Source organism: Phyllobates terribilis, unplaced genomic scaffold, assembly GCF_046119375.1.
Source record: "Phyllobates terribilis strain yellow unplaced genomic scaffold, ASM4611937v1 Scaffold_1__5_contigs__length_1240528914, whole genome shotgun sequence".
NCBI lineage: Eukaryota > Metazoa > Chordata > Amphibia > Anura > Dendrobatidae > Phyllobates > Phyllobates terribilis.
The window spans coordinates 294,182,955-294,201,344 of record NW_027362761.1 but is presented as its reverse complement, the minus strand read 5'-3'; the positions used below and the strand labels follow the sequence as shown (position 1 = coordinate 294,201,344).

Here is an 18,390-nt window from a genome sequence, read left to right as displayed (position 1 = left end):
AGTACATTATCTGGAAAGCTTAAATGGTTCCAATAAACATTCCCTCATTTATCTATGGAAAATACTCATTAATGACTATTTCTGTGACTGGCGTCAATGCATGTACTGATCACTCGCTTCCCTTTAAACTTGCATCCATAGCACAGTAGTGAGCAATCAGAGTATGCTTTGTGTTTTCAGATCTGGCAGTCCTTTGCTGAACTAGATTTTTACATTTCTATAGCTTTGTTCTTTTTCACATTTATGCTCCTGTCACTAAACCCAGAAATATGTACAACACTGCAAATCTAATATCAAGTGACATAAGTGACTTCTCGCAATCTTTTCTTACCACAGTTATCTGATTTAGCGGATGGCACCGACCACAACTAACTTCCTTTTTACAGTGATGATTGTGTTTTAACTCCTATTTCTCCATAGACTCTGAGATCTGTACAATAAACCAAGCTTTTTACTAGCCCTTCCCGGTAAAGCGCTGCCTCTCGGATATATGTATTACAAGTGAGCTGTGACATCACATCTACAGTGCTCTTAACCAATGTAGACTAGTATGAGCCCAGTGATTGACTGCATTGCTGTAGATGTGGCGTCACTGCTGGAGTTGATGAACAAAGACTGGATCAGCAGCGGAGATGCAGGACTGGTCCCAGGGAAAGGGTGTAAAAGCCCAGTCTGTTTTATGTCTCTGAGGCTATGGAGTAATAGTCAAAATAGTACAACCCCTTTCAGTTTTGTGTATTTTACTTTATCAGAATGAATATATGAAAGAAGATTTCTTCATTAAAATTGAGACTTGGCACAAACCGGATGTGGGAACTCAAGAAAATGTAAGTTATTAGCCGATTATCAGCTGTCTTAACAAATTTTTAAAGAAAGCTTAAAAATCATTGTTCTCGGCAGCACATTGACTTATGTATACAGTAGATGTGCTGCCTATAGTTATGTGCGCATAGAACATCATGTCATCGTATTAATGATCGTTCTGTGTACTGCTGATTGGCTTGCATGTAGCCCAGGCCCCGGTCGCTGGTGTAATTGGGCCCTTAGAGCTATGAAGAACATTGTCAGAAGCTGTATGCCTCAGTACCGTACGACAGTATGTAGGTTCTTCTCACTGCTGGTATTCTGCTTTTTTGTGTCCTGTGATCGTCACAAGATTCTTATTATTTAGTTTTAATAAAATGCAAATATTGAAGGACTCATTTATTCCCCCCTTCTCCTTCCAGGTACATTGTCTAGATCCTAATGTGTGGAAGACTGTTGAGGTGGTCCATATCGATATTGCAGACAGAAGCCAAGTAGAACCAGCAGTAAGTATATCATGTAAAATTCCCCTTATGTGGATCCGACCGAAACGTCCGGACTTATTTCATTTATTTCTCCTCTAATCCAAACCTATAAAATCAGGTGTGACTTCAGTTAGCTCTTATAACCCAGACCCATGCCACATCTACAGGTGTCCAGATATATATATGTATATGGTATAAGAATTTCTGGAGGTTTCTGTGGATGCTGTCTGGCAGTATTCTTCTTTTTAAGACATGCTCAAAAATGTGGTTAACTTGTGAAAGGTGAATACAGAACGGAGTCCACACGGCTTTCACAGTAACTTCATTCAGGTGAAATGGCTTCATCAGGGATAAGTTGGAGGTCCCGTTGGAATACAGTTGTCCTGGGATTCTGATGGAAACTTTGTTGTGGTGTTTGGCGTAGAACTCTGTATAAGTGTGAACCTAGCCTTTTTCGTATTTTTTTTTTTTTCTCTTAATATGGAACTTTCCCGTTGCATTCAGTTGGGATTTTTTTATTTTAAAGTGCATTTTTAGTGAATTGCATCCAGATCTGCAACTAAATTTGCTAGTCCATAATATGGTCGCACATGGCCTTTGTTTACAGACGGTCTAACAGATGACATATATTGACACCCTTAGACTACAATATCGAATGGAAAAAAAAAAGTGTGTGTGTATATACAGTTAGGCCCATATATATTTGGACAGAATTTTAAACAAAACAATTCAGATGCAGTTGAAGTTCAGACTTTCAGCTTTCATTTGAGGGTATCTACATTAAAATTGGATGAAGGGTTTAGGAGTTTCAGCTCCTTAACATGTGCCACCCTGTTTTTAAAGGGACCAAAAGTAATTGGACAGATTAAATAATTGTAAATAAAATGTTCATTTCTAGTACTTGGTTGAAAACCCTTTGTTGGCAATGACTGCCTGAAGTCTTGAACTCATGGACATCACCAGACGCTGTGTTTCCTCCTTTTTGATGCTCTGCCAGGCCTTCACTGCGGTGGTTTTCAGTTGCTGGTTGTTTGTGGGCCTTTCTGTCTGAAGTTTAGTCTTTAACAAGTTTAATGCATGCTCAGTTGGGTTGAGATCAGGTGACTGACTTGGCCATTCAAGAATATTCCATTTCTTTGCTTTAATAAACTCCTGGGTTGCTTTGGCTTTATGTTTTGGGTCATTGTCCATCTGTAGTATGAAACGACGACCAATCAGTTTGGCTGCATTTGGCTGGATCTGAGCACACAGCATGGCTCTGAATACATCAGAATTCATTCGGCTGCTTCTGTCCTGTGTCACATCATCAATAAACACCAATGACCCAGTGCCACTGGCAGCCATGCATGCCCAAGCCATCACACTGCCTCCGCCATGTTTTACAGATGATGTGGTATGCTTTGGATCATGAGCTGTACCACGCCTTCGCCATACTTTTCTCTTTCCATCATTCTGGTAGAGGTTGATCTTGGTTTCATCTGTCCCAAGAATGTTCTTCCAGAACTGCTGGCTTTTTTAGATGTTTTTTTAGCAAAGTCCAGTCTAGCCTTTTTATTCTTGATGCTTATAAGTGGCTTGCACTGTGCAGTAAACTCTCTGTATTTACTTTCATGCAGTCTTCTCTTTATGGTAGATTTGGATATTGATACGCCTACCTCCTGGAGAGTGTTGTTCACTTGGTTGGCTGCTGTGAAGGGGTTTCTCTTCACCATGGAGATTATTCTGCGATCATCCACCACTGATGTCTTCCGTGGGCGCCCAGGTCTTTTTGCATTGATGAGTTCACCAGTGCTTTCTTTCTTTCTCAGGATGTACCAAACTGTAGATTTTGCCACTCCTAATATTGTAGCAATTTCTCGGATGGGTTTTTTCTGTTTTTGCAGCTTAAGGATGGCTTGTTTCACCTGCATGGAGAGCTCCTTTGACCGCATATTTACTTCACAGCAAAACCTTCCAAATGCAAGCACCACACCTCAAATCAACTCCAGGCCTTTTATCTGCTTAATTGAGAATGACATAACGAAGGGATTGCCCACACCTGTCCATGAAATAGCCTTGGAGTCAATTGTCCTATTACTTTTGGTCCCTTTAAAAACAGGGTGGCACATGTTAAGGAGCTGAAACTCCTAAACCCTTCATCCAATTTTAATGTGGATACCCTCAAATGAAAGCTGAAAGTCTGAACTTCAACTGCATCGGAATTGTTTTGTTTAAAATTCATTGTGGTAATGTCTAGAACCAAAATTAGAAAAATGTTGTCTCTGTCCAAATATTTATGGACCTAACTGTATGTGTAATAAATATAACAGGGCTGTGGAGTCGGTATAAAATGGACCGACTCCTAAAATATATAATAAATTGGGTACAGTAGTACAGTGCAGGATGTGCTGTAAATGTTTTCATAAGAATTTGAGAAAGTTATGAGATGTCCTATAAATGTCTGGTCTATTCCTGATCTAAGGATCTCTGCTTTTAGTGGAGATGAATCTGTGCTGCACTTTACGTACATGCTCAGTAGTGTGGAGTCGGAGGTTTGGCTTACTGACTCCACAGCCCTGGTGTGTGTGTGTGTGTGTGTGTCATTCTAATCTGTCCTGGGTGCAGTGCGATACCTCTTCTTCTTCTTTTTTTTTTATTTTTATTTTTTTTGCGGAGGCTTACCAGTAAGATGGAAGCCAAAAGGACAATCTTTTGGCCTCTGTCTAGTAAAATATCACTATGGACGTGTTTAGCTAGTACTGTATATTGGGAGTTTTCCTACATACATGCTAAAAATAGGGCATACACAGAGCCTGACTCGATCAAAGCACTGCAAGGAGCGGCAGAATAGGGAGGGTGCGCTTTATAACATTCTGCATTGTCCATGACTGTTCTCACCTCTGTACAGAGTCTGGCTATCCCCTTCCTCTCCACCGTCCATGACTGTGCTCCCCCTCTGTACAGTCTCTATCCCCTTCCTCTCCATAGTCGATGACTGCACTCCCCCTCTGTACGGACTATCCCCTTCCTCTCCATCATCCATGACTGCGCTCCCCCTCTGTACTGACTATCCCCTTCCTCTCAATCGTCCATGACTGCGGTCCCCCCTGTACAGTCTGTCTATCCCCTTCCTTTACATCGTCCATGACTGCTCTCCCCCTCTGTACAGTTTGTCTATCCCCTTCTTCTCCATCGTCCATGGCTGCGCTCCCACTCTGTACTGTGTATCCCCTTCCTTTCCGTCGTCCATGACTGCGCCTCCCCCCTGTAGTCTCTATCCCCTTCCTTTCCATCGTCCATGACTGCTCTTCCCCTTTGTACTGTCTATCCCCTTACTCTTCATCGTCCATGACTGCTCTCCCCCTCTGTACTGTCTATCCCCTTCCTCGCAATCGTCCATGACTGCGCTCCCCCTCTGTACTGTCTATCCCCTTCCTCTCCATCGTCCATGACTGCGCTCCCCCTCTGTACGGTCTATCCCCTTCTTCTCCATCGTCCATGTCTGCGCCCCCCCCCCCCCTCAGTACGGTCTATCCACTTCCTCTCCATCTTCCATGACTGTGCTACCCCTTGTACTGTCTATCCCCTTCCTCTCCATCGTTCATGACTGCGCTCCCCCTCTGTACTGTCTATCCCCTTCCTCTCCATCGTCCATGACTGCGCTCCCCCTCTGTACTGTCTATCCCCTTCTTCTCCATCGTCCATGTCTGTGCCCCCCCTCAGTACTCTCTATCCCCTTCCTCTCCATCTTCCATGACGGCGCTACCCCTTGTACTGTCTATCCCCTTCCTCTCCATCGTCCAAGACTGCGCTCACCTCTACAGAGTCTATCCTCTACCTCTCCATCGTCCATGACTGCGCTCCCCCTCTGTACTATCTATCCCCTTCTCCTTCGTCCATGACTGCGCCCCCCTCTGTTCGGTCTATCCCTTTCCTCTCCATCTTCCATGACTGCGCTACCCCTTGTACTGTCTATCCCCTTCCTCTCCATCGTCCAAGACTGCGCTCACCTCTACAGAGTCTATCCTCTACCTCTCCATCGTCCATGACTGCGCTCCCCCTCTGTACTATCTATCCCCTTCTCCTTCGTCCATGACTGCGCCCCCCTCTGTTCGGTCTATCCCTTTCCTCTCCATCTTCCATGACTGCGCTACCCCTTGTACTGTCTATCCCCTTCCTCTCCATCTTCCAAGACTGCTCTCACCTCTGTACTGAGTCTATCCCCTTCCTCTCCATCGTCCATGACTGCGCTCCCCCTCTGTACTGTCTATCCCCTTCTTCTCCATCGTCCATGTCTGCGCCCCCCCTCAGTACGCTCTATCCCCTTCCTCTCCATCTTCCATTACTGCGCTACCCCTTGTACTGTCGATCCCCCTTCCTCTCCATTGTCCAAGACTGCGCTCACCTCTGTACAGAGTCTATCCTCTTCCTTCCACAGGATGTATGACTGTATCACGGGCAGGACTCTTTCCTATTCTGCTGTTGTCTTGTATTAGTGACTGCTCTGTGCCCATACGTCTGTACTTCACATTCTTATGGAGCAAATAATAATTGCAAATTGCTATTTAATGCTTTATGTATAAACTATAAATGAATATGAATCCTTCCATAAAACTTCTTTCCCAAATCTCATACAACTATTGCAACGTCAAAATATGCCCACAACAAAATGATTCTGATTGTCACTTAAAGCTTAAATCTGCCTTTCCCTGAAAGGGGTTAATGCCGGTCAGTCACATCAGCCACCTATGGATATGCTCCATGTATATTTCTGGCTTTTCGTTACATTTCTTCGCTACTGGCACTCCTTCATGTCTGTACTTGAGTACTGCGTAGCACAGCAAGGTAGAAGATCCAGATTAGTGGCTTCAGGCTAGTGAGAAGTCTGGGCCTGTAGGCGGTGGGGACTCTCCTCTTATAGTCGAGTGCTTTGTGATTAGACTGGCAGCTGAGTGCTATCTGCGGCACTACAGGGTGGAGGACAGGAGGTGAAGGAAGTCTCAATAGTCTGAGATTTCAGCTCACTTGTGATGCATAGATCCAGCTGATAATGAGCTGCTAGCACTCATTCTGCACTACGCCCGAAGAGACACCAGTGCTGCTCTCTAGTGGCAATGATGAGAACTGCAGTTTTCTCATATAATGCAAAAGGGAAAAACTCTCCCCCTAATTGTGTGTGTTAAATGAAATAATTTTTAATAAAGTCACTATCTCATATTAGAGTCCCATTTATAGGGATTGTTTCAGGGAGACCGCCTCTATCCATGTTTAGGGCATATGGACATTGTGAAGATCTGAGGTTGTAGGTTGTAATAGTAACTTAGGCAGGTTAACGATGCAATTAGCTTTATGTCTTCTGTCCATGATATTACTGCAACTCCAGGTAGATGACCTCAATTTGATGCCCCCAGTCCACAAGATCCCAACCCAGGACCGGTAGTTCCACTTCCCCCGTACCAGGCGATACCCACTGTCTTCCAACTTTTGGTTGGCCCACAACTTTTGTATCTTGCGCCGGCAAGGTCTGCAGTCACAGCCTTTGCTCCTCCAGACGACTGATACCACAACCGTGTATCCAGCTCTGGCCGGCAACACCCCCCCCCCCCTCCATTCCATTCCCTCATCAGTGTCCCAAATACCCCAAGCCGCCCCCCAGAATTGAGCCCCGCTCTCAGAAAACACCTCCCCCAAAAGCTAACTATACATTGGTGAAGGTATTTTTCGGAGTCACCTAGGACTACATCTGAGATTCCCTGTGGTGACTGCTTCAATGGGTCTACTATCCCCTTCCACATAATGTGACTAGTGACTGGGAGAACAATGGCTTAATTGAGGCCCCTGAGACACTAACGAGAGTAATGGAATGATTGGTAATCAGGTAAAGCAATCTCGTGTCTGGCCTTATGTATGCATAAGATCCAGCCTGCACATCTTCCTCTGCTTACTGACACTGAATGGAAACATCAAATCCTGAAGCTGAACACTTTCCAGGAGAGATTTGTGCATCTTAAACTGACTAGCGAGCAAATCTCTAATAAAACACAACAACCAACAACATCGACATAACCTGTGCTCCGTACTGGAAAAAGTCTGCCGCCCCTAGAGCCGTGGACTCCATTGGTCCAATAGTCTTTAGTCCTTGGCCAGCTCCTCACAGACATCATAGAACCCTCCTCTCCTATAAGCCCGGCCTGGCAGTCTGGAGTCTTACTTTTATTACAAGGACAGCCATTTTTCAGAGTAGCTTGTTTTCCTTGGGGCCTGCACTCTGAAAGGGCTTTTCTAGTGATCACTTATCCACGTTCAAAGTGTAGTAAGCGCCGCTGCAGGCAACTACAGAACAGCTTTTATTTAAAAGAACCTTAACCATTTTGAAGTATCCGGAGCAAAAATCAGCTGACTGGTGGGGACTCCAGATGTCAGATCCCCACCGATACGCTATTTTTGATCTATCCTGTAGAGGTAATCAATACTTATACCCGGACAGCCCTTTAAGCCTGGGATCAGCCGGTTATCCCATACTTTACTGTATTTACTGCTAAGAACGCCTACTTTCCCTAGTACGTCTATACTGTTGGCTTTTGTATTCCTAAACTTTCCTTTGAGCAGTCATCATATATCCGTATTATACTAAATTATTTATTATGCTTTACTTATATAGTGCAGTCATATTCTGCAGTGCTTTACATACAGTTGTACCGGGTGGTGTTTTTGGCAGCAAGGTTTCCAGCATGTACTATAGTAAGAAGCAGGGTGCATTACTCTTGTCATCTTCTCCATGAATACCCAGGACTGCTTTAGCAATCTGCTGGTTGCCATTGGTGTCAGACATCAGCCCATAGACCACATGATGGCCTGGCTCACTGTGATCTCCTCTTTACAGGGTCCTCTGGACTGAACTTTCTAGTTCTCTCCTGTGCAGGCGTCTGCTGTCTCTCCATTTTTTAGATGCATTTCTTTTTGAACGCAGTTATGCCCCAGGCTACCAGCTATATTAGGTGCTATTGAAACAAGAGCATGAGGTCACCACCTCCATCACTGAGGTGACCTTATCTATCAGTGAGGTACACAGCATTCTTAGACTAATAAATTAAGGTGAATGCTTGATCTGACACCTCCTGATAGACACACAACTCTTTCAACATATTCCTGGCCATTGAGTAGAGTTGTCTTAATCTGAATGACTGCCAGGAGGGAGGTTCCTGAAGGGCTCCCTGGCCGATTGGTTGACCATAAGCCTCCTAGCATGGATGACGGACCCTGACCCTGGCCGATTGGTTGACCATAAGCCTCCTAGCATGGATGACGGACCCTGACCCTGGCCGATTGGTTGACCATAAGCCTCCTAGCATGGATGACGGACCCTGACCCTGGCCGATTGGTTGACCATAAGCCTCCTAGCATGGATGACGGACCCTGACCCTGGCCGATTGGTTGACCATAAGCCTCCTAGCATGGATGACGAAGCCAGAATATGAAGGTAGGAGAAGCGGCCATTGACTGGACAATTAGACATAGGGGTAGTCCAGCTGGTATCGCCCACCTGGTCTGGGCTCCCTTGTACATGGCATCAGACCTATTACATAGCTGATAAAATATATGACTGTTATTAATAATTGCTGGTTCTACTTTGCATTTTATATTGCTGTTCCTTATTAACTCTGTGCGCTCTCAGCCAGCCAATATGACGTGTTTGCAGCTCTCCTCCACGGACAGGAGGCATTCTCATCCGTCCTGACATTTTAGCCTGTTGTGTTTTTAACCTACTTGAGGAGCTCAAACTGTTTGTGCCGTACAGAGAGATGTGGCGGACGAGCCAGTTTAAGGGTTGCAGAAACTGCACAGCGGAATTAGCCTCCAGTAATCCTCAGAGCCGAAGATTCGAGTGGGTTCCAGCTGTCATCCCCCAGAGTCTTCTAACAAAGCTAATGAGATGAGAAGTGTACAGCTGGTGGCAAACAAAATAAACCACAAGCCAAAGGCTCGCCTGCAGTGGTCCGCTCTCCCTGTGGGATCCTGAAGGAGATTGCATGCTAACAAAGCCAGAAGGCTGTCTCCTTCCACACTATTGCTCATTTGCAGCTGTAATTGGGAGCTGCGCATTGTGTTTCCTACGCAGAATTCTGTCATGTATCATAGAGTCGGCTTTTGTTTTTCTTCTGTTCTTTTCCAAACTGAATCCTCTGTTAAAAAGAAATGAACTGTAGATTTTTCTGTGCATGGACTAAGTGGTGCCGGTTCCTATATATGTGACTGCTCTATGGGTGGCTCACCCAGTGACAATGTATTGTGAGACTGGTGTAACTGGTCTGCCCCGAGGAGCTGCTGGAGGAATGCTATTTATGTAAGGCTTGGGTGCACGTAGAACGGAAGAAATGTGCCCACCGTTTTGCCACAAGTCCCTGGCAGCTCCATATCAAAATCTTCATGTGAATTCCTCGCGAAGAATTGACACGATTCAGAATTTAAAATCCAAACCATGCAACAATTTTTGCGGCGAAATTTTCGGCTACGTGTGAATGAGATTTGTAAGTACCTCTGGTATTATGCCTTAGATTTTCAGCTCAGGAATCTGCGCAGAAAATCTATTTAAGTATGCAACACAGGTTGGAAAATGACCAGCGCTGTGGATGGGATTGAGCAGTGCAGGTGATGTCAGATCCACAGCACATCACTCTTAGGGCGCAGTCAGACGGCTGTGTAACACGGATGACTATCACAATGCATGGACTGGCTGACGACTCTCCTGATCCGAGCGTGACTTCTGCATAGAAATACATACTGTCACTCTGTGGCCAGGAGAGCTGCCGGCCAGTCTGTGCCATCGTCCGTGTTACCGGCTGTCTAACTGCGCCCTTAAGCTGTGGATATTCATCGCAGATATTATCTTTGGCAATGCAGTAAGTGATATCTACAGAATGAGTCTGCGCAACTTTACCTGGAATTGCGCTGCAGACGTTCCCCAGCTGATGTCACATGTCGACCTACTGTAAAGGGGTGGAATCTGCAATATATCTGACATGATGTTTTTTTTTTTTTGTTATTAGTGGATGGAGTGGTGTTGGTGTCCTTTTATGTTTGTGGTCACTCCAAATCCTCAACCAGAGGATTCTTTTCACTCTGCAGATCTGGGTTAAATCCCCCCATACTCCTTAGATGGCTGTCAGTCAAGTTTGCCTCGGACGTCTCTCCCATAAAGAGGAATGCTCATTCGGTCGCATTCTCTTATGTATTCTATGAGAGGGATGTTATCAGTCATGTCTGGTGGCTGCTTATCTATGGGAGAACATAAGGATCCAGTCTGATTCCAGAATTTATTTCCCCTAACAATCATCTGGCCGGGGCCCCTATACCCATTACATGGATGATTGTAAGCATTGCTACAAATGCCCAGCCTGCTCCAATACACATCAGATTATCGTTGGCCGAACCGTCCAATATCAACGTGTGTGACTGATGATAATCTAATGTGTACGGGGGGCTTAAAGCTCGGAGCAGGCTGGGCACCTGTAGCATGCTTACAGTGATGGATACAGTATTTTGGACCCTGATAAGGATATAGATTGCTTATTACATTATTATACCTTTGTGTTTTGCAGGATTACAAAGCCGATGAAGATCCAGCAATATTTCAGTCTTGTAAAACAAATCGGGGACCTCTGGGGCCGAATTGGAAGGTAAACTAGGAAATTACAATGGGTTTCTCCACTCTTGTATGCAAAAATAGTGGTCACCGTACCCCTGTAATGGTTTTGTGTGACAAAAGGATTTCTCATTGTAGCAACTTCTGACATCTCAATCCAACTGGTCAGATGAATGACACTGGTAGGGGTTCGCCGTGCGGTGCCCACCAATGAGCAGGTCATGGCACTGGCTTTTATGAAGTGTTGAATGAACATCTGTGGCCATCTCCCCTTTGAAATCCGTGTAAGATCCTCCAAGTCTCCTCTTGGCCTCGGTAACTGTTGGATAGTAATGAGTACAGTGGAGGCCTGACCGGCCCCTAACATCAGCAATCACATGATAACTTGGCCCTCCTGAATGTTACTATTGGCGTCTGGCAGCCGCATGTACCTGGTTGTCAAACGGCTGCTTGGCCAGGGTATTGGGGGAGTGTGCCCATCTGTATGTATATAGATCTTCTATGAAAAGTGTGCTATATACATGAGAATTACACTAGCACTTTGCATTACATTCTTCGGCCACCAGAGGGCATAGCGCAAGACTTGCCTTACATATATGGTAATTATCCATAATTTGCTCTTTTATCGTTAGATTTTAATCTCCTTAACTTCAATAATCTAGTATAAGTTTCCCATTGTTTCCATATAACTGCTGTTCAAACCCTTCAGTCACATAATATGTCTGCCTGGCAGGTGATGAGACGTTCATCCTAAGGGCTTTTGCGCAGTAGTCTGAAAGGATGAAGTTAAAATCTAATATATTTTCATCCACAACTTTTTCAGAAAGAACTGGCAAATGCAGAGGACTGTCCACGAATGTGTGCTTACAAACTAGTTACAATTAAGTTTAGATGGTGGGGACTTCAAAATAAAGTAGAACATTTTATTCAAAAGGTAAGACTCTCCAGAAAAATGTGTTTTTTTTATTTTTTAAAAAAGTTAATGAATTCACTTCTGTGGGGGTCCGACACCCAGAACCTTTATTGGGTCTGGTGACTGCCGGATGTAAATGGAGCTGCATATCTACTCTTATTCTGATCTAACCACAGCTGACTGGTTGGGGCGCTGGATGGTGGACCCCCACCAATCTGATATTGATGAACTATCCTGAGGATACATCATCAATATCATATGACCAGAGAACACCTTTAACCTGTGTAATATACTTTTATGGTCATGCCTACAAAAGTAAATTACATGTATGATTTTTTTTTTCGACTTTTGGGATGTGGAAGTGGAGACCACCATGCCTGGTGTAATTGTGTATGAGGACATCGTATAACCCCATTGAGCAATACAATACTAAAAAATTCAGTAACCCGGTGTTGACCCTGCCACAGGCGGTTTTGTCTATCAATCTGTCCATAGATGACCATACATCATCAATAGCTGTTGGGGCAAACTGTGTTGGCCTCCCACCATCCTCGGACATATGCATGCTTTGTCTGTCTGTCTGTCTGTGCTTTCAACAGGAAAAGGTGGCCGCTTATCTATCGGGAGAGCAAAAGCATTGAGTTTTGATATTCAATGTGCCTGACCCCCTCCTTCCCTGTAATATCTTCTAACAAGGGGAATCTGGAGGCCCCCATATACATTAGATAATCAGTGGGTAATGCGTACGGGACCTTTCATGGGTTTTGGGGTTTTCCAAAAAATGTAAGGTTTTCACCTAAAAAAAGAATCGGTATTAACCTGCAGATTGGTGGGGGTCTAACTATTGGGGCGCTTGCCAATCTTGGAAATGAGGCTATGAAATGCATGCCACTACTTCATTCATTCATTCATTCTCAATGGGAGTGCCAGATATAGCCAAGCACAGGGCATCACCATCTCTGGCAGCCCTATAGACAATCAATAGTTTCCTTTTGTGCATGTTCAGTGCTCTTTCCGATAGGGCACTTTAGAGTCCCATTTTTTTTTATTTTTTTGGATCAATGGTGGTTGACCATGGAACCCATGGATAGGTGAAGACTTTATTAGTATTGGGAATGACCTTTTAAGTGTCTTTGGCAGATGCATTACTTTAGGGTTCTGTGTCCATCTGGACAGACCCTTTTATTCATTTAATATATGGCCCCATCGAGATTTTGTCTGAATCCCATTTTTAGGGGGACTCAGATGACCCCACTGCAGGAGCGTGTAAACAGGGCCTTAGGCCTACCAAGGGAAGGCAGAGCTGACAAACAGATTACAAAATTAGTGAATTTCGCATTCAGTAAACTTGTTGTTTTTTCTTATTTTGTTTTAAGCAAGAAAAGCGAATATTCACAAACTTTCATCGTCAGTTGTTCTGCTGGATTGACAAATGGATTGACCTAACGATGGAAGACATCAGGCGAATGGAGGATGAAACACAGAAAGAGTTAGAAGCGGTGAGGATTTCTATTGATCTGGTATTTAAGCTTAACCTAAAAGAAAATTAATTTTATAGTCTTATTAATATTTTGTAAAGGGGATAGGTGATAACTTGTTGATCAGTGAGGGTCCGACTGCTGATCTGCAGGACTTTCCTCCCCATTAAAATGGTGCAGCAGTGTGCATGTGTGACCTAACCAATACCTTATGGGGCTGCCGAGCACTGAGCTCTGCTTTTTTCAGCAGCCCCCTAAAGCATGACTTGAGTGATGGTCGGGCGTCCGACCCGTCTTACTGTTTTGTAACAAAAAAAAAAGTTCCCAGTCGCAAATAGAAAAATTCCCAATCTGCCGATCAGTGCAGGTTCCAGCAGAGCTATACCCACTGATTCACAAGTTATCACCTATACTGTGGATAGGTAATAACTTGTTTTAACTGGACAACCTCTTTAAGGCCTGGCATTAGCATTCTGTTCAGTGTAACTTCTTACTAGATATTTTTATATGGATTCTCCCTTAACTTTTTATAGTTTAATTAAAAATGTATCATTTTGGCTTCTCCAGCCTCTATATATCACTGTACTCCAGCGTTATCAGTGAAATCTGTCAGTGAATTTGTTCTGAGTTTGCAATTTTTTTCTCTTCTAAACAATATTTTACACTGGATTATGACCAGTTGAAAGTAAACTTGTGATTTGGTCATAAATCCGCTTAGAAATTCGTTCAGAAGAGACATGAGTGTTAGTCAGACCAGCTCGCTTACAGATTTAACTTTTAGCTCATTCTGCAGTCTGCTGTGTGCGGTGATACATAGAGGCTGTAGAAGCCAAAGGGTCCAGTATTTTTATTGAAAATGTATTGTAAAAAAATGCTTTTTAGCAAAAAGTAAAGAAAAAGTTCTTAAACACAGCCCTCCATCTATGGTTCCGTGCTTTGTAATAAAAAGTAGACAAAACCTTAACACTTTCTTGTTTGAAAAACTGAAGAACAGATTTTTTTTTTTTTTGTCAAAATCTAATCCTTTGACATTTTCAGTATATGGTTTGCTGTTGAATGAGAACCCTCTGGTTTCTGGTCAGGGGCAGCAAACTTGTCACTAAAGTCCTGTTCTCAGCTGAGACATTGATACATCCACATTGGGAGAATGTATCGAAGTCTAAATGTTCCAAAGAAACCCTTCTTTTCTTCAGTTGCACAATATTTATTGCATTTTTTTAGACCCATTCTTCACATTGCTTGAAGAGGGAATTTGGCAGAGTTTTTGGGCACAAACTAAACCAAGTAATTGGTGAAAAGTTATGGTGCCTTTTAGATGTGCTGATTTTGGCCCTATCACAAGTGACTGTATACAATGATGTAGATAGGTTGATATTGGCAGCATATTTCCTGTTTACACACTGCGGTGACTGTCGATAACTATGTGAACATGCTGGTGATCACCTGAAGAATGAGCAAAACTCTTGTTCTTTGAGTGATCACATGATCATTGCTATCGGCCACTCATCTGTGTAAACCGGGGGGATGGTGTGTGGCCTCAAGACCACAATATGCTGCTGTATGGGGACAGAATGATTTTGCATTAATAACTCTTCTGTCCTGACATTTGTGTAACTGCTGCTTATGTGTGTGGATAACATACCTGTGGTGGATTCTTGTTAAGATTTAGGTTAAAGGAGTTTTTCACTACTCCATCAATGCCTTCTGAGTCCCTAAGTTTCCCCCCCCCCAGTAAAATACCTATACTCCCCTACGGTGCTGGCGTTCCAGAGGTTTCTGCACTGGCTCTCCTGAGGCTTGAGTGACATTTCTAGTTGACATCTGGAGGAAGGAGAGCAGCAGTAGCAGTAGCGCTCGCTTCCTCCGGATGTCTTGATTTGTCCGAAGGAGGGTAGAGTGAAGCCTGTGCTGATTGGTCGCAGAGATCGTGTGCACACGAGCCGCAGGAAATCAAGTGCCGACACAGCTGAAACAGCAACAGCACAGCTGGAACAGCAACAGCACAGCTGGAACAACATCAGCAGCGGAGGTGAGTATAAGTGTTATAATTTTTTCTAGGGGAAAATAGGATTCAGAAGGGATTGTCCGAGCAGTGGACAACCCCTTTAAGTTCCCACAATGAGTTTTTGGTGCATTTTTGACGCTGCATATTTTTGCCACGCAAAAAAAACCACAACCTTTTACAGTTCCAGCAAAATGGATAGGATTTATAGAAATGTCATGCTTACTGTGCGTTTTTTACATTTTTTGCTCAGTGTAAACTGACCTGCGGTAAGTTTTTGAAATCTGCAACATGTCAGTTTTTCTTGGGGCAAATATGCATTTTATTTGTGGATTTACTCTATAGACATAAAGCAGATGAAAAAAATCAGTAGATAACACATATGCGGAAATGTACTAAAAATGCATGTAATCTGCCATTGACTTTAGCAATAAAGTTGTATCAAAAACAAAGCAACTTTATTTAAAATATGACATACCAAAAGAGACAAATACTGCAGCTGAAAACGCCCAATAAAAACGCACTCAAAAATGTGATGAAAAAACACAAGTATTGTAATTTATTGAATAGGTGCAGAAATGCTGCAACATCAAATCTGCACCAAATACTCGTCTTGGGAACGTAGCCTTAGGCCTCATTCAGACATCTGTTTTTCGTGTACGTGTTCAGTGTTTTTCAGATAATAGGTATGTTATCTATGGGGCTGTTCACATGTCCATGGTCATTTTTCCCCACAAGAAATTATGGAGACACATCCATTTGGGATCAGTCACAGAACAAAATCACCCATACAGGTTTTATGGGTCCATGAAAACAGCAGACAAGTGACGCGTGCTGTCCACTATGAGTACTGAATGGATAGAAGAAGGAGCTTTGTAGTTTTAGATCAGAGTCTCAGTGTTTAGTGTTTCTAATGTGCAGCGTGTTCATTATTCCTGTGGATTTCTCCTTTATTAACCAGCAGGATTTTTCTTTATACCGACTCCCAGGCAGCATCACTAAGGGGTTCATTATGTTTAGCCCATACAAGTGTTTTCTGGGTGGGCTCCTCATGGAGGACTATCTTTTGTCCTTCTATCTGTGTTCATTTTATTTTTCAATGATTTTACTTTAGATACGTAAGAAGGGTCCTGTGCGAGGTACATCTGCGGCAGACACCTAAACAAGCCAGGTCTAGTTACAGGGGCAGTATTGAGGTGTGTAAGTAGCAGGCACATAATAAGGTGATGGTCCTATACTACGTCATATGCTCAAACGCTTGCTCCAGTCTTTTGCTCCCTCTGTTGGCTGCACATTTCTATGTACTTTCTTCTGTATCTTCTATGTCTTCAGCTGACTTATCTGTTGCCTTATGGAAGTTAATTAGAATCTATCAGCAGATGTTTTTGCTATTCCATTTGAGAGCAGCATGATGTTGGGGCAGAGACCCTAATTTCAGCGAAGACCACTTACTGGGCTCCATGCTGCAGTTTTGATTAAAACTCCATGCTGCAGATCTAGCAGTTCTCTGAATGCTGAGCTCTGTATAATCCCTCCCACCCCACTGATTGGCAGCTGTTTTCTGGTTACTCTGTGCATAGGAAGAAAGCTGCCAATCATTGGTGGGGCGTGGTTATACAGAGCTCATAAATATGGAGGACTACCTAGCAGCAGATTTATTAGTGCTCTAGTGGTAAAATCACCGTTTTATCAGCAGGAGATTGTCAGAAGTAAAACAAGCAGCTCAGTAAGTGTCACATCACTGGAATCAGGGTCTCTGTCTCTACATTTTGCTGCAGATTCGGTGGCAAAATCTTGGTGACAGATTCCCTTTAAAGAATGATATGGTGGTAGCGGTGGCTCGCTCTGGGGTGTAAAGGCTTCTTTTCTAAGCACCTATCAATGTTTTCTATATAGCAATGCTGATACATTTTTCTTATTCAGGGGGATATATAACTTGTAATGAAGATTATTCCCTAATGACCACACTGAAACATGTGGTTTAATAGTGTTATTTCTTTTCTTTACCATGCAGCTACGCAACCAAGGTCAAGTGAGAGGGACAAGTGCTGCCAATGACGAATGAAGCCGGACCTGACCAAACCGCATGCAGAATTGTCATTTACATCCGTGTTTATATACCTGTATGGATATAGCTATATAAACACTCTGAACATAAACTATTTAAGTGTACTGTACCTGACATGAGCAAAAAATGTAAAGTCGGTGCACTGTACATGACTAGTTTACAAGCCGATGAATGTCACTAGCATTGTAAGGCATGGACTCCTGACGGCCAGGCCATCTCATCATTCTGCAGAACCTGTTCCACTTTTATTTCTTCTAGGTTAATGCCAGGCAAATAAACTGCAGGTTTTTTTTGTTCTGTAACAGATCTACCAGATAGTAATAAGCTGTGGCTTTGATAACTGCGGGATTATTGTAGTGTCATGTAATGCTGGGCTTCGAATAAACCTTTATCTGACAATTCTTGGATGTGAGGATGTCCTCACAAAGTGTCCGAGGCACTGATATACCCTACATTCTCTTAGGGTAAATTATGAATTCGCTCTAAAATGCCCAGCTGGTCATATATACTTATTTTTTTATTAAACAGATTGAATTTGCCACCGCAGTGAACGGCTTTGGTTTCATTGGTCTTTTCTAGCTGTTTATTGGGTTTGCTGATTTTCGTCCTTATTCATACGGAGTTGTCTGTCTTTCTAGGGTCTTGTCCTTCTTTTCCTTTATTTTTCATATATATTTTTTTTTTAATACGTGAAAACTACTGGTGAAATATCATGAGTATGCTGTGCACCCTTTGTAGCTAGGTGGTTACATTATATTGTTTCCCCTGTAGTTTTCTGGATGGCGGCTGGAATACATCAACCACATTCACTGCTATGTTCTTGCATTCTCCATTTCTTTCTCTGTAGTTTTCCCCCTTTTTTTTGGAATGAGTCTTGCACACTCACTTGAAAGACGTTGCTCATTTCAGATGTCGCAGTGTGGGATCTATGCAAACTGTTTAATTTCTCCATTATTTATGCTTTCCAGTCTGAGGCTCTTCTACGTGTAAAATGAATATTTAATTTAATATATAAAGA

The 18,390-nt window shown here is 43.2% G+C and overlaps 1 protein-coding gene across 1 annotated transcript in view; it reads left to right on the top strand.

The window, feature by feature from the left end:
- Nucleotides 1-17,918, top strand: part of PITPNB (phosphatidylinositol transfer protein beta) — a 45,722-nt gene extending 27,804 nt beyond the window's left edge. Inside the window, exons 6-12 of the mRNA XM_073673175.1 lie at nucleotides 753-827; nucleotides 1,227-1,310; nucleotides 10,868-10,945; nucleotides 11,735-11,845; nucleotides 13,201-13,323; nucleotides 16,419-16,500; nucleotides 17,319-17,918. Of these exons, the coding sequence (XP_073529276.1) occupies nucleotides 753-827; nucleotides 1,227-1,310; nucleotides 10,868-10,945; nucleotides 11,735-11,845; nucleotides 13,201-13,323; nucleotides 16,419-16,466 (519 nt within the window). The 3' untranslated portion in view covers nucleotides 16,467-16,500; nucleotides 17,319-17,918. The remainder of the gene's footprint in view (nucleotides 1-752; nucleotides 828-1,226; nucleotides 1,311-10,867; nucleotides 10,946-11,734; nucleotides 11,846-13,200; nucleotides 13,324-16,418; nucleotides 16,501-17,318) is intronic.
- Nucleotides 17,919-18,390: the final 472 nt, after the last annotated feature.